General features: G+C 53.8%; 2 protein-coding genes across 8 annotated transcripts; both read left to right on the top strand.

The window, feature by feature from the left end:
• The first annotated feature begins 3,834 nt into the window (after positions 1 to 3,834).
• FLT3LG (fms related receptor tyrosine kinase 3 ligand) lies at positions 3,835 to 10,653 on the top strand. 3 transcript variants are annotated; one of them, XM_081120049.1, is made up of 8 exons: positions 3,835 to 3,918; positions 4,236 to 4,302; positions 5,155 to 5,271; positions 5,432 to 5,485; positions 5,719 to 5,862; positions 6,420 to 6,504; positions 8,085 to 8,269; positions 10,374 to 10,653. In XM_081120049.1, exons 2-8 carry the CDS (start codon positions 4,270 to 4,272, stop codon positions 10,581 to 10,583), a joined length of 828 nt encoding a protein of 275 aa, XP_080976175.1. In that variant the 5' UTR covers positions 3,835 to 3,918; positions 4,236 to 4,269; the 3' UTR covers positions 10,584 to 10,653. The 3 variants fall into 3 exon arrangements, with proteins under 3 accessions (XP_080976175.1, XP_080976174.1, XP_080976173.1); XM_081120048.1 differs by having other exon boundaries at positions 3,855 to 3,918; positions 6,366 to 6,504; XM_081120047.1 differs by lacking the exon at positions 3,835 to 3,918 and having other exon boundaries at positions 4,065 to 4,302.
• Positions 10,654 to 11,141: 488 nt separating this feature from the next.
• On the top strand, positions 11,142 to 14,597 carry RPL13A (ribosomal protein L13a). Of its 5 annotated transcripts, none has more exons than XM_081120046.1 (9): positions 11,194 to 11,228; positions 12,113 to 12,314; positions 12,538 to 12,613; positions 13,019 to 13,084; positions 13,287 to 13,388; positions 13,583 to 13,668; positions 13,849 to 13,908; positions 14,224 to 14,346; positions 14,482 to 14,597. In XM_081120046.1, the coding sequence occupies exons 5-9, from the start codon at positions 13,316 to 13,318 to the stop codon at positions 14,566 to 14,568; spliced, it is 429 nt and encodes a 142-aa protein (XP_080976172.1). In that variant the 5' UTR covers positions 11,194 to 11,228; positions 12,113 to 12,314; positions 12,538 to 12,613; positions 13,019 to 13,084; positions 13,287 to 13,315; the 3' UTR covers positions 14,569 to 14,597. The 5 variants fall into 5 exon arrangements, with proteins under 5 accessions (XP_080976168.1, XP_080976169.1, XP_080976172.1 ...); XM_081120044.1 differs by having other exon boundaries at positions 12,113 to 12,385; positions 12,541 to 12,613; XM_081120045.1 differs by having other exon boundaries at positions 12,113 to 12,385.
• The last annotated feature ends 535 nt before the right edge of the window (positions 14,598 to 15,132 follow it).

Below are 15,132 nucleotides of genomic sequence, written 5' to 3'. Positions count from 1 at the left end.
CTGTGCTTCTGAGGGAGGGAATGAGCAGTGACTTTTGGTTTATTGATGTCACTTTAGTTCTGTGATTCAGCAGTCTAGTGGGCTGGCTCCAGTATAATACAATGTTTGTGAAACAGATAAAGGGGACTCTGAGAAGCCTGGGCCAGGACAGCAGGACCTCTTGTTTCTCCTGGTCTTCTTCAGGCAGCTCCTATTCTTTGACGTTCTCTGCCTATGCATTTCTCGGAATCTGTGGTGTGCTGGTATAAAATAAACACAGGAGCTCTCGGGAATGAAGAGCCTGGTGAGGAACGTGTGCCAGTTACCGTGGTGTAAATGCTTCCACCAAGTTCCAAGTGATTGAACAACTGGCTGACAGAATTCCTGAATTTTAACAGCTCCCATGAGCCGCTCCAGCATACCACTGTTTTAGAATTATTTTGGATGCAAAGAACCTACTCACACTAGCTTAGGATAAAAGGGAGTTTTCTGGAAGGCTACAGAGATACCTTAGAGAAGACAGGACAAGACACATATCTGAGAACCCAGGCGCTGAGAACCTGAATGCAGGTGCTTTCTGTGGGTCACGTGATCTCGCGGGACTTGTATACCTGCCTATCTGCTTCATTCAAATCTTTGTAGCCATATGACTTTGGGAAAGCTTCTTGGCCACTCTGAGCCTGTTTCCTTATCTGTAAAACAGGACTGATAGTTACAGCCTATTGGGTTGACTCAGTGAAGAGTACACAGGCTGTGCTTAGTGAGTGCTACCTGTTAGTTAGAGGTTGATCTTGGCCTTGGAGCAAATGAGAAAGGGCACCTTCCTGTCAGTATCTCACTAAGGCTGGGCCGGGTAGATTACGGGTCCCAGGATCTGGGTGTTTGGACAGGAGAGAGACAGGCATGTGAGAGTTGAGGAAAGTCCCTGGAAGGCTCTAGTTCCCATCTGTGGTTTGACAACTCCCTCCGAGATTCCACAGGCTGTCTCAGCGCCCTTGCTATTCATTCTGATGCTTTCACCAGCTGAAGCCAACTGCAGCAGGTGATATACCACCAGCGCCAACCACTGCTGATCCTCAGCATCTCCAGGAGAGGAAATCTAATTGGCCAGCCTGGGTCAGTGTCCACTTCTTGACCAATCATGTGAGCCCAGGGGGTGGGAACTCCTGGTCCATGCAGCCATCCAATCAACAAACATCAACTGAGTGACTACTGTGAGGGAGGCACTGCTTTAGGTGCTGGGGAGACAGACAGGAAGAAGACAACCTGACCTCATGGAGCTGATGTTCTAGTGGGTGAAAGTGTATAAGCTTCCTGTTGCAGCTATAACAGATTACTACAAAGTTAGCAGCTTAACTAAAACAACTCAAGTGTGGGGTCTTACAATTCTGGAGGTCAGAAGTCTGAAATGGGTTTCACTGAGCTATCAGCAGGGGCTGGGAATTTGTCCCAGGGGCACTAGGGAGCCATAGAGGGTCTGAGAGCAGCGAAGTAGGCTCAGCTCTGGTTGAAAGACACACAGATATAAGCTAAGATATCACATACTATGATAACAGATAAAGCTCAGGGCACTGTGGAGGCCCAGAGAAGGCACCCTACCCACCCTAAGTGTGTATGTATGTGTGTGAGAGAGGGACAGAAATATTGATGTGAAAGAGACATGTCAATTGGCTGCCTCCCACACACACCTGAACCAGGGCCAGAGATCCAGCCTGCAACCGAAGTATGTGCCCTTGGCCGGAATCGAACCCGGGATCCTTCAGTCCACAGGCTGACGTTCTAACCACTGAGCCAAGCCAGGTAAGGCTTTTTTTTTTTTTTCCCCCTCAATTAGCAATAATCACACCTCAGATAAACCTCAATGGTTACAATACTGCCACTGCGCAAGGCCTGTATTTCACGTCTTTATCCAGTCATTTGTCAGTGGACATTTAGGTCGTCCCCATGTCTTGGCCTTGTGAATAATGCTGCCAATCACCGTGGGAGTGCAGGTGTCTCTTTAAGATACTGATTTCATCTCCTTTGGGTAAATACCCAAAAGTGGAATCAATCGCTGGGTCATAAGGTGGTTCTGTTTTGAATTTTTTGAGGACCCCCTTACTGTTTTCTGTAATGGCCGCACCAACTTACATTCCCACCAACAGTGCATGAGATCCCCTTTTCTCCCCCGCCTCACCAACACTTACCTCTTGTTTTTTTTTAATTGATTTTAGGGAGGAAGGGAGGGAGAGAGAGAGAAACATCGATGTGGGAGAGCAACATGGATCCTTTGTCTCAGGTTGGAGGTGGGAGGTTGGCAAGTTAGGCTGATACCCTGCTCTCAAAGCCCCAACCCTCTCATCTGTGATTGGCCCCCACCTCCCGTCATTCATTAGCATAAGCTCAGGTGGGGGCAGGGGGCCCCCATGAGTAACACTCCTATCACTTCTCTGGGAGATTCCCGAGGCCTTAGAGGTTGTCTCCCAGGAAACAGAAAGACCAGATGCCTTCTCTTTTTAATTTTAGAGAGAGGGGGGAGAGAGAGGAAAAAACCATTGATCTGTTGTCCTACTTATTTATGCATTCATTGGTTGATTCTTGTATGCGCCCTGACTGGGGATTGAACCCACAACCTTGACGTGTCAGGACCACGTTCTAACCAACTGAGCTACCTGGCCAGGGCCAGGGCCAGATGCCTTCTCTCTTTTTCTTTTTTAAAAATATATATTTTTTATTGATTTCAAAGAGAGTGGAAGGGAGAGGGAGAGAAAGAGAAACATCAATGATGAGAGTCATTGATCAGCTGCCTCCTGCACGCCCCCTACTGGGGATCGAGCCAACATCCCAGGCATGTGCCCTAACTGGGAATCAGCCGTGATCTCCTGGTTCACGGGTGAACGCTCAGCCACAGCCCTGCTGGCCAGGCCAGATACCTTCTCTTTTATATAACAATAATGAAGAAAAGAGGCCAGGATCCATTTGTTCTTGTTCATTTATTTAACAAATATTGATTAAGCACCTGCTCTGATTCAAGTACAGTCCTAGGTGCTGGAGACCCAGCAGAGTCCTGGAGCCGCCGTCCCAATGTCAGATGGTGATGAGTGACAAGGGAAAGAGCAAAGCAGGGATACAATTTGAAAAAGGGTGATCAGGGAAGGCTTTGCCTGAATGAGATGGAGGATGACCCATGCGGGTATCTGGGGGGAGGACATTCAGACTGAGGGATCTGCCAGTGCAAAGGCCCTGGGGCAGGAGTGTGCTTGTCCCAGGCACAGGGAGGAGGCCAAGGCAGAGAGGGTACTGGGCTAGATCTTACAGGTGTGTGTGTGTCACAGTGAGGACCTAGCCTTTCCATTTGAATGGCAGGAGGCAACTCTGGCTGCATATGAGGAACAAACAGTGGGGGTTTGGGGGTGGTGAGGGCTGGGGCCAGGAGAGGAGGCCACAGTGGTATTCAGGTAGGAGACGGTAGCAGACCCCAGGTGATGGCCACGGGGGTGCTGAGACGTGATTGCACGGACTCTGGATACATTGTGACAGCCAACAAAGTTGCTGAGGGACTGGACTACGTGGGCAGTGAGAAGCCAAGAGTCAAAAGTCCACACCGAGGCTTTGGGCCTCAGCATCTGGTGGGGGGGTGCTAAAATTCAAGGAGGAGATGAAGAGCTCAGGGCGACCTCCTCCTCGCCCTGTGTGCATTGCTGCTATGTGGCGACAGATCGGGGTTCCTGCCCCAGCTCCTCACTCCATCTTTCCTGCCAGGGAGAACTGACCACTGACCCCACCTCAGCCCTCCTGGGCCAGCGCCCTCGCGGCTGAGCTGCCACCTGTCACCACCAGGTGGCGCTCCTGGCCTCAGATCCACCCCAACTCACTGTCCCCCTCCAAAATTTTCTTTCACTTTCGATCTCTGGCTGTCACCCGGCGTGGCCCCTTCCATGTCCAGCTGGGGCCTGCCTGGTGCGGGAGGAGAAATGGGCTCTGGGTCCCCGAGGGGCGGGGCTGGGGTGCCCCTCCTGGGGCTGAGGGAGGAGGAGTGGGGGTCAGGTTCCTGGGCCCCTGCCTGGGGAGGGTTCCGGGGATCGGACGTCGGGGTTCTTAGAAGGGGAGATGAGGAGTTTTCATCGTAACTGGGGCGCGTGCAGGAAACCCGAGGGAGAAGGAGGCGGAAACTCAGCCACATCAGAGGGCCCGGGGAGGGGCGGGGAGGTGAAGGGGTGGGCGAGGAGCGGGCTGGGGCGTGTCAGCACAAGACCTGCTCTTCTGTCCCTGCCAAGATCTGGCCACAGGCATGAGGGGCCTCCGGTGGAGATGAGAGTGTTGGCACCAGCCTGGAGCCCAACTGTGCGTATAACTGGGCGACAAGGCGGGGGAAGAGGGCAGTGTCATGATGGGCAGGCAGGTGGGGAGGTGCAGTGAGGTGGAAGGAGACGGGCAGGGGTGGAGGCGGATGGACAGAAGTAGGGGAGATGGACAGTGGCAGGGGGATGGGCAGGGGTACAGAGAGATGGGCAGGGGTGAAGGGAGATGGACAGAGGTGCAGGGAGATGGGCAGGGGTGCAGGGAGATGGGCAGGGGTGCAGGGAAATGGACAGGGGTGCAGGGAGATGGACAGGGGTGCAGGGAGATGGGCAGGGGTGAAGGGAGATGGGCAGAAGTAGGGGAGATGGATGGGGTGCAGGGAGATGGGCAGGGGTGCAGGGAGATGGGCAGGGGTGCAGGGAGATGGGCAGGGGTGCAGGGAAATGGACGGGTGCAGGGAGATGGGCAGGGGTGAAGGGAGATGGGCAGAAGTAGGGGAGATGGATGGGGTGCAGGGAGATGGACAGCTGTGGAAGATGGACGGGGTGAGGGGAGGAAACAGGGAGGTGGGTACAAATGGGGCAGAGGGGACCTAATGGAAGGAGAAGTGGGAGAGATGAGCAAAGAAGGGCAGAGAGGTGCACAGAGAAGAGGTGGGCAGAGGGAGCAGAGACCGAGGTCACTGGGCAAAGCTGGGGGGCTGGGGCAAAGGGGACTGAAACCTGGACAGCATAGGACAGAAACGGAAAGAAAAACAGGGACAAAGGGTCAGAGGTGGGCACCCGTGGGCCAGATTGAGGCGCTGCCGGGAACTGAAGTGGACTGAGCCCTGGGAAAGGAGAAGGGAAGAGCCTAGGGAGGGGTGCGGAGCCCGACAGGTCCCGTTCCCCACAGATCTCCCTGCTGCTGCTGCTGCTGCTGCTGCTGAGCCCGGGTCTCTGTGGGACCCCCGACTGCTCCTTCCGCCACAGCCCCATCTCCTCCACTTTCCGAGACGCCATCGGCAAGCTGGTGAGCGCCCGCCCCACCTCTTCTGCTGCCCCTCGGAGGCTCAGGCCGGCCCTGAGCCCCAGTTCCCGTCTGGGTCTCTGTCTCTGTGGCGCCCTGTCCCCCTCTCCCAGGGTCTCTCTCCTCCCGCCTTCAGCCCAGCTGAACCTGTTTTCTCCCGCAGTCTGACTACCTGCTTCAGGATTACCCTGTCACTGTCGCCTCCAACTTGCAGGACGTGAGTCACAGATGGGAGGGGCCTGGGGTGCGGGTGGGAAAGCGACTCCTCACCCGACGGGGCTACTCTGCCGACCCTACCCTTCCTGCCCTGCGACCCTGGAGCCCCTGCCCCCAGCCCCTCCTCCCACAGACTCAGGTGCCCAGGCCCCCAGCCCCTCTCCTCTCAGACCCAGGAGTCCAGAGCCCCAGCCCTTCTGCCCTCGGACCCAGAGCTTGGTTGTCTCTCCCCAGGACAAGCTCTGCGGGGCCTTCTGGCGCCTCGTCCTGGCCCAGCGCTGGATGGAGCAGCTCAAGACTGTGGCTGGGTCCCAGATGGAAAAGCTGCTGGAGGCAGTGGACACCGAGATACACTTTGTCACCTTATGTGCCCTCCAGGTCAGCCCTGAACTTGGGGACAAGTGAAGGGAGCAAGATGCCTTCCTAGGAAATGGGAAACGAAGCTCAACTCGGCCTTACTGGAGATTTCTTTTCTGGAGCAACTCCAGGGAGGTGGAGCTGGAACCCCAGTCTCGCTGGGGCGAGTTACTGGGGAATTACGTTCCTCCAAGCACTGGAGGGTGGTGAGGGGTCTGGGCCCAGAGCACCAACGTGGAGTTTCCTAGGCCCTGTTGCAGGGTGTTGTTAAGGGTTTCTCTCCCCTAGCAACCAGGAGGAGGGCATCTAAATGCCCCCTGGACCCAGACCTCCTTGGGCCCTGTTGCTGGGTGTTGCTAAGGATGCTTCCCCCTAGCAACCAGGGGGAGCAGGGGTCCAAACTCTCCCTCTGACACCCAGGCCTTGCAGGGCCGGTTGCTGGGCATTGCTGGGCAGGGAAGGCCCTTGGCCTGAGGAGATGCAGGGGGTGATATGGTGGTGACGTCTCCCTCCCCTGCCCCCAGCCCCTCCCTAGCTGTCTTCGCTTCGTCCAGACCAACATCTCCCACCTCCTGCAGGACATCTCCGAGCAGCTGGTGTCCTTGAAACCCTGGATCACCCGCTGGAATTTCTCTGGGTGCCTGGAGCTGCAGTGCCAGCCGGGTAAAGGCTCCCAGCCCTCCCAGGCCCCTCCTCTTCCACCCTCACAGCCCTGCACCCGTCTGCACAGGGCATCTCAGACCCCACCGACTCCCATGGGCTGCGTGACTTTGGGCGTGTTCCCCCAAGTTCATTCCCCTCTCTGGTCCTCAGTTTACCCATCTCTGAGAAGGGATGACAATCCCTGCCAGTTTCTGTAAGGCAGCCCTGTGCCATAGAAGTACAATGTGTGGAGAGCCACTTGTTTAAGTGTGTACTTTCTTTTTTTTTAAAAGATGTCTCTTTTTTTTAAAATTGATTTCAGAGAGGGAAAGAGAGATAGAAACATCAGTGATGAGAGAGTGATTGATCAGCTGCCTCCTGAACGCCCCCTACTGGGGATCAAGCCAGCAACCCAGGCATGTGCCCTGACCTAGAATCGAACCATCGACCTCCTTGTGCACAGGGACAGCTCAACCACTGAGCCACGGGACAGGGCTCTTTTTTCTTTTCTTTTAGCGTATACTTTCTAATAGCTGTTTTAAAAAGGTAAATTCACTCTTGTTCAGGATTTTTATATTGTCAACCTTATCAATGTTATCCAGTCTCGCTGTCCTTGTAAACTTTGTCCACTAGATCTGTCAAGTTCTGAAAGCAGTACTTAACAAAACTCTTACTCTAGGTACGTTTTTCTCAATTTCTCCCCACATTTCCAATCTTTCTCACTCATATTGAGCTTTGTCATTTGTATTTACATTTATAACTATTCATTTACTCAACCATGTCTTACTAACCATCTCCTGGGTGTCTGGCACTGGACACACAACCTAGACAAGACCCCAAGTCCATGCATATGTGGAGGGGCACCCTGACCAGGAGACAGACAATAAATATGCAAACAATCAAATAAACAGGAGAATATCTGCGTGGAAGGAGCTCTATGCAGGCAATTAAAACAGGAATCATGGTCTAAAGTGGTTGGTTGGAAAGTCACTGAAAGTTGGGAACACGGGAACAGCCAGTGCAAAGGCCCTGAGGCAGAAACCTGCATACAGAGGCCTCTGTGGCTGGAGCCAGCGAGGGGCAGAGAGTGGGAGTTGAGGGTACAGAGGGAAGGAAGCGGACCAGATGGTGCGGAGCCTTGAGAGCCGTCAGAGCTTCACATTGTATCTTTCATTGTTTATTATCTATTTGTTCATTCCAGTATGAAACTTCTGTAAATTAAATTATTATAGTATTATTTAATGAGCACTAGTAGTTGGTTCTGGGGATAGATAAGACATAAGAGTCCTGTCACCACTTGCAGCTCACAGGCTATCAGGGGAAGAAGAGGAAAACACAAATAAACATAAACATTTGTTCGGCTATAAAACATGTGACCTTCCTGTGTGCCAGACACTGTCCCAAGCTCTTTCTGTACATACACTCATTTAATTTTTGTGACAACCTTAGGGTGTAGGTATAATGATTGTGCCCATTTTATAGATCAGGAGACAGGCACAGAGAGGCCAGCAGCCCACCTGAGGTCACACAGCCAGCACCAGGCAGGCCTTTCCCTGGCCTGACCCTTCTCCTTGGTCACCCAGGCTCCTCTCCCCCCTCAGGCTCCTCCACCCCGCTGCCCTCGATGAGTTCCCTGGCCTTGGGGGCCACAGCCCTCCCTGCCTCTCGGGGCTCCCTGCTGCTCCTGCTGCTGCCCGGGGCCCTTATACTGCTCATGCTGCTGGCGGCTGCCTGGTGCCTGAACTGGAGAAGGAGTAGGCGGAGGATGCCCTGCCCTGGGGAGCAGGTGAGCCAGAGGGTGGGCAGAGGGGCTGGGGAGGGCTGAGGGGTGGCCTCACCTCCAGGCCCCAGGAGCACTGACTCATCTTAGTGAGTCTTCACCAAACTGAGGACCCTGGACTTTTCGTGTGTGGAAGGCTGGGAGCAGGGGAGCGGTGGGTCAGCTCTGGGTGCAGGAAGTCCCCTCTGGTGCCATGATGGGGACAGACTGGAAGAGAGAGACTGGAGTCCAAAGAGGAGGCTGGGTGAGGCTGGGAGAGAGGACAAGGGCTGAGCCAGGCAGGGACTATGGGATTGGAGAAAAGGCAGGGGCAGAGTCAGAGATCAGGAGGAACAGGGCTGGAGCCTGAAAGGCTTGGGGATGGCACAGACGACCCTGGGTCCAGCCCAGTGACTGACTAGACAGCGGGGAGCCTGGGGGAAGAGGGAGATTAAGGAAAGACAGTGAGCCCAGAGGAGACCTGTGGGCTTGAGGAGCCCCCAGGGAGATGTTTGGATGCAGGAGTCTGGAAGCCAGGGGAGAGTGGCCTCCTGGAGCACAGGGTGGGGACCACCCTCCAGGTGTGAAAAAGCTCAAGATGTTCCAGTGACTGGCTAGCTTGGGGCCAGTGTGGGAGGGGGTTTGAGAAACTTGACAGGAAAATCTAGGCCTCAAATGCCAGGAAAGGGAGTTGAGAGGGAGGAAGGGTTGGGAGAGAGGAAGGAGCCTGGCTCCAGGGGGTTCCTGATGGGCCCAGAGGGACCTACCTAGAAACATTTCTCAGTAATCACTTGCACATATAGTGCCTCAGTGACATAGGCCTTGTGCTGAGGTATTCCACAAATTCACTCACTTAATTGAGAAGCTGGTACCATTATTTCACAGAGGCTGAAACCAAGGCACAGAGAGGTAAATAATCTCCCAAAAGTCACACAGCTCGTGAGTGGCACCGCCAAGATTTGACTCTGGGGCATCTGGTTCTGGCTTCTGTGCCTGTCACTCTTCTGCTACAGTTTCCTTATCTTCCAAAAGACTAATAAAAGTCCTTCTACCATAGAGTTGTCCAGAGGAAAAGAGAAGTGACACGTGCAAAGCCCTTAGAGCAACACTGTTCAATGGAAATAGAACACAAGCCACACAGGATTTTAAGTTTTCCAATAGCCATATTTTTAAAAGGAGAAATGGTTTACTTTAAATATTTTATTTCACCCTGTGTATCCAAAATGTTATTTCAACATGTAATCAATATTTTTAAAATCTATTAGCGGTATATTAACGGTATACTTTACATCCTTTCTTCATACCAAGTCTGCAGAACCCAGTGGATATGTTGCCTTCGCCGCACATCTCAATTCAGATGCCACATTTTAATCCAAATACCTGATCTGTACTTAGATTTCATGAAATGAGCAGCAGCAAAAGTAGATTCACCTGCTGAAGCTGTTTGAAACAGTTTTCCAGTAACTGAATCAAAGATCATTTTTTAAATTTATTATTTTTTTAATCCTCACCCAAGGATATGTTTTCATTCATCTTAGAGCGAGAGGAAGGGGGGGGAGAGGGAGACCTCCTGTGAGATCAGCCACCTCCTGGACTCGCCCCACCGGGGGTGGGACCTGCAGCCTAGGCATGTGCCCTGACTGGTGCACGGGATGACGCTCCAACCACCTGAGCCACCCAGTCAGGGCAGTTTCTAAGTGTAATGACTTCATTTCGGCATTCGTTTCCCAACAGTCCTTTATTACAATTTTTCTTGAGAAGTAATGGACATCGAGTCGTTTTCTTTCCGACTGGTCTCTGCCCACCTGTTACCACTCTCCCAATAACCACACTGTTAAGTTCAATTTAGGTAAAATGTAAAACTCAGGTGCACCGGCTCGCCGTTCACTCGGCTGGGACCGTGGCTGGGGCCTTGGCTCCCCGCCCAGGGCGCCGATCTGACCTACGGCGTGTCCACCGCTGCCGAGGAGCCTCCGGGGCAGCGAGGCCCCAGCACCCGGGCGCGGGCTGGGCCGGGAGCTGTTTCCAGCGGCGAGTCTGCGAAGGGCCGGACCCTGCGGCCTCCCCTCCTCTGCCCACGGCTCCTCTCACAGCCCGGTGAGACAGACGCATCTGTCGCCCCATTTTACAGAGGACACTGAGGCCCAGAGAGAGGAGTCACCTGCCTGAGGACACGGAGCCGGGACTAGGAGGAAGTCAGCTAGAGACCGGTCCCTTCCTCTGCGGCACCGGCGCTGTCACTTTGTCCCCGGGATGGAGGCAACGCCAGCCCTCGGCACTGGCTGCGGCCCCGCCGGCCCCGCTCTGTGCAAAGCCCTCGTGCCCAGGAAATTGTACATAAACATCCTTTTCTACCAGCTCTGGTCAGGCCTGTCTGTTGGTGGGCGGATTTGGGTTGGAGTCTTGGTTTTTCAGTGAGTGCAATTTTTCATTCGATGCCTGTTTTCTGAGGCTTCCTGGGCCCCGCAGAGTCACAACCAGGAATGGGGGAGACACGGGCAGCCTCAGTGCAGGCTGATATGCCCTCTGACGGGGGCAGCACTACAGGAACCCTTAGGAGGCGTCCGATACCGCGGACGGGCCACCACGTGCCTGCCGTCTGCGGTCGCTCGAGGGGAAACGGCGCTTCCCCCCACGTTAGGCTCTGTGCGCAAGAGAGGTTAGCAATCCCTCAAAAACATGGCGGCCGAGGACGGACAGCCCCGCCCCAGCAGAGCCCCCGCCCAGCCCACGTGATCTATCGCCCCGCACAATCATGGCCGCCGACGTCCTCTGGGAACGGTTCCCGGATTGGACGATCAGAAGACAACCCGCCTTCTAAAGGACTCCCATACGCACGCGCACGACACTGACCAATGAAATGACAGAAAGCTGCACCGTATCCCGCGTAGCATCACTTCCTCCGCCCCCTGTAGCAAGGGATAAGAAACCCTGCGCCAAGACGTCCTTCTTTCCCAGGCGGCTGCCGAAGATGGCGGAGGGGCAGGTGCGGGCTCCGCGTGGGCCAGGGCGGCGAGGGTCTGGGTGGGAGCCAGGCTGGAACGGGATTGGATCCTTTTCCCTTATCTATGTGTGTAGTAAAACTTTAGCTCCATAATTGAGCAAAACGGAGAGCAAAAAGGTCGAGAAGGCTCTGTAAAGGGGAAATACGGATACTGTCTTTGTCCCAGAACCGGGTAAATGCGGCATCGTTCCTCCCCGAGGGGGACGATGGAGACTTTCCGCCCAAGAAGAGCTATTTTAAAAACTAGCTCTTGTTTACCTTGGTCTGGGCTGGTACTTGGCTGAATTGGACCCGTGTCTTTCCCGGCGATGGGGAAGCACGTGGGAGAGGGCTGAGAAGCCGAGGATTGGCCAAAATGGAGGGTCCTTTCACTCTTCCCAGACGGCCGTGCTTTACCCCCACCCGTGGGGTGCTGGTCAGGCTTCCCCGGAAATCTTTCACGGAGTTCTTCCTTATGGGGATTTCACGAGCGAATTGGTTTTTCCTCTGTTTTTGGTGGGCTTTAAAGTACTGTTGCTGAAAGCAGAGACTGGAATTAAATGCTCCACAGCCCTGGACATCCTTGGCCCTTAAGCGCTTGGCCTTCAGTGAAGGCAGCAGCAGCTCACCCCTGAGCACCCTGGCTCTTTGTGTAACTTCTGTTTGAGGGAGGGGGGAGACTCTGGAATTAGGGGGTCCTTGTGGACTTCATGTGGTGGGTTTCTAGTTAAGGAAGAAAAATCAAGTTGGGGGCCAGGCAAGTGCTAGAGGTCTCGGATCATGTCCCCGCGTTTACTGTGTGCCTGGCCCAGTTTGCATTGTATTTTCTGTAATTGGGAAATGATCACAGTGTTTCTGAGGCAGATATTGTTATCCTCATCTTCCAGGTGAGGAAGTTGAAGCATGGAGAACTGCAGATCTTTGCCCAAAGTCACATTGTCAGGAAGTCTGGCTTTAGATTCTGTACCTTTCTGCCTTCCAACAATCACAACGTATATAACCAGCACTCGCTAAGAGTGGGGACTTTTACTCTTGATGAAGAAGCTATAATCTGGGCATAAAAATTCCTTCCCTTCAAGCAGCCGAGATGTGAGAGGAGTTCTTATCCCGTTCATTGAAATCACGAGTCAACCAGTTGCTTTTTTGGCCTCGTCTGTAAAGTGAGCCTTGGGTCCTAGTTCCTAGGTCTGGTACCTGGATAGGAGGCATCCTGGGGGATAAGGTGCACCAGAAACAATTAGAAAGCAATGGTTGTTTGGGGTGGGAAATGGGGAAAGTTCTGGGTTACTCTAAGCCCTCATTCTATCTTTAGCAGGTCCTGATCCTCGATGGCCGAGGCCATCTCCTAGGCCGCCTGGCGGCCATCGTGGCCAAACAGGTACTGCTGGGTAAGTCTGCCTACAGGGCCTCCCCCCCACACACACACACACTGAGCTGTGACTGAAGGTCAGTGATGAGCAGCAATCACCATCTTTCGTTTGAGTCTCACGACCATGAGATCAACCCCATGCACCGCTCTGAGACCTGCCAGCCACTCCCTCCCCTGGGGTGGGCTCTGGGGTTAATTTTTTGTTGTTGGGCTAATACTTCGTTTAAGCATGAATCCAGCTCTTCCAGTTACTGCTCTGTTACTTGGGGTAAGAGGCTCCCCTGCGGGACCCTTGGCTTTCTAGGCCTGGTGGTCAGTTCCTTACCTGGGAGGACCTCCCTTTACAATTCCTCAGTAATTTGACAAGTGGGTGACTTCTTGACCTGGGCCTCCCGTGATTGCCTCACTTTTCCTTTCCCTCTAGGCCGGAAGGTGGTGGTTGTGCGCTGTGAGGGCATCAACATTTCTGGCAATTTCTACAGAAATAAGCGTAAGTTATGGCAGGGGAGAAGGGCTAGAGACGTTGACATGTGTGAGGTGCTCAGACTCCATAGACTCTGAAAGGGGTCCCACCTGTGGTTGGAGGTGCTAGTTTGAGTTCTGGAATAGGCCCTTGGGAGTGTGGGTGTGTGTTGGAAGAAGCTAGCGTTTGGCTGGGGACTATAAGGTCTCATGCTCTCCTCTCTCACCAGTGAAGTACCTAGCCTTCCTCCGCAAGCGGATGAACACCAACCCATCCCGCGGCCCTTACCACTTCCGAGCCCCCAGCCGCATCTTCTGGCGGACTGTGCGAGGTGAGTTGGGCCTGGGTGCTGCAGATGGTGACCAGGTGGGTGGCCAGTGATGAGGACTTCTCCCACTCAAGTTCGAGTTTCCCAACCATGAGATGACTCCACATGCACTACCATCTGAGGCCACCTGTCTCCCTGTCTTTGTGGGGGTCTTCTGGAGCCCTTCTGAGCATGGTTGCTGTCCCTCTGCCCAACAGGCATGCTGCCCCACAAGACCAAGCGAGGCCAGGCTGCCTTGGACCGCCTCAAGGTGTTTGATGGTATCCCTCCACCCTATGACAAGGTAAGGGAAACCAGGTCCCCTCCACGGCATCCACATGTCTGGAAGTGTCTGTGATGATCCACTGTTACCTACATTGTTTGAACCTCATGAGAACAGCACTGGCTGAGACACCCGCCCCAGCCAGCCTTCTTCCCTCTGTCCCTCACTCCAGGTCCCTAAGCCCCTCTCCTTCTCTAACAGAAAAAGCGAATGGTGGTTCCTGCAGCCCTCAAGGTTGTGCGCCTGAAGCCTACACGGAAGGTGAGTTCCAGGTTATGTCAAATGGGGATCTCACTGGGGCTGAACTTTAGGTCCCCCAAGACTGGCAGATGATGGCTTTTTCTCACGATGGTCTGCGGATGCCACTGGGCGCTGCCGAAAATGCCAATGGCTTAGCTGATGCCAGGAGTAGCAGCGAGCTCCTTAGACCTGTGGTTGTGTCTTCTGATTGGGAGGGGAAGTTGGGTTAAGTTTCCAGGATCCTTTGAGAAAGGTCATTAGCCCCTCCCATGGCTACCCTCTCCCCAATTCAGACTCCCAGTTCTTTACAACTTCACTTCTCTCCCCCTACCCCAGTTTGCCTATCTCGGGCGCCTGGCTCATGAGGTTGGCTGGAAGTACCAGGCCGTCACAGCCACTCTGGAGGAGAAGAGGAAGGAGAAGGCCAAGATCCATTACCGGAAGAAAAAGCAGCTCACGGTGAGGGCAGGGGGCTTGCTTGCCCTCAGGGCTTTGTTTAAGGCCTAGGCTGGCCTTCACCGTGGGGTTTGGGTTCCTGGGATGGGAGTAGTCCCAGGCAGCAGCCACTGACCACAGTCTGTCCTATCCCCACAGAGGCTGCGGAAACAGGCTGAAAAGAACGTGGAGAAGAAAATTGACAGATACACAGAGGTCCTCAAGACCCATGGACTCCTGGTCTGAGCCCAATAAAATTGACTGTTAATTCCTTATGCTTGGCCTGGCCTGCCCTTCCTCCATCGCCGCCCTAGGATGTGGGAGATCCCCAGGGGCTGTTGTTCTGGGGTCACAGGCACCCTGGGCCTTAGAAGGCTGGGGACACTGAAGGGGTCTTAGTCACTGCTATTTAAGAAAAAGGCCTTTTTAAAAGTTTAAATGGCTCTAAGCTGTTTGGTATAATTTGCTTGTGACCTACTCAGAGTTTTAGGAAGTCAACAGCTGGAACAGCTAGTTCCCTTTAAGTATTTACAAGTAACCTGGAAAACTCAAGTCTAAACTTCCCACATGGTCAAATACTATACTCTGTAGCTGGCAGGATGTAGCAGACACTTGGGGGCAGGATGAACCTGGCGCTGTACAAGGGAATTTACAGATGGACAGACAGGGACAGCCAGCCACGGAGTCCCAGGCATTGCACTTGCACGTTCCTGTACCTTGTGATCAGCAAATGAATAAATTATTTTTAAAGAAATTTGGCGTCTGCAGTGTGTGTCTGCAATGAAGGCAGGCCCTTGGCAAGAAAAGGGG

Source organism: Miniopterus schreibersii, assembly GCF_964146895.1.
Source record: "Miniopterus schreibersii genome assembly, chromosome: 18".
Classification (NCBI taxonomy): domain Eukaryota; kingdom Metazoa; phylum Chordata; class Mammalia; order Chiroptera; family Miniopteridae; genus Miniopterus; species Miniopterus schreibersii.
The sequence above is the reverse complement of the archived record's forward strand: the minus strand, read 5'-3'. Positions and strand labels throughout refer to the sequence as shown.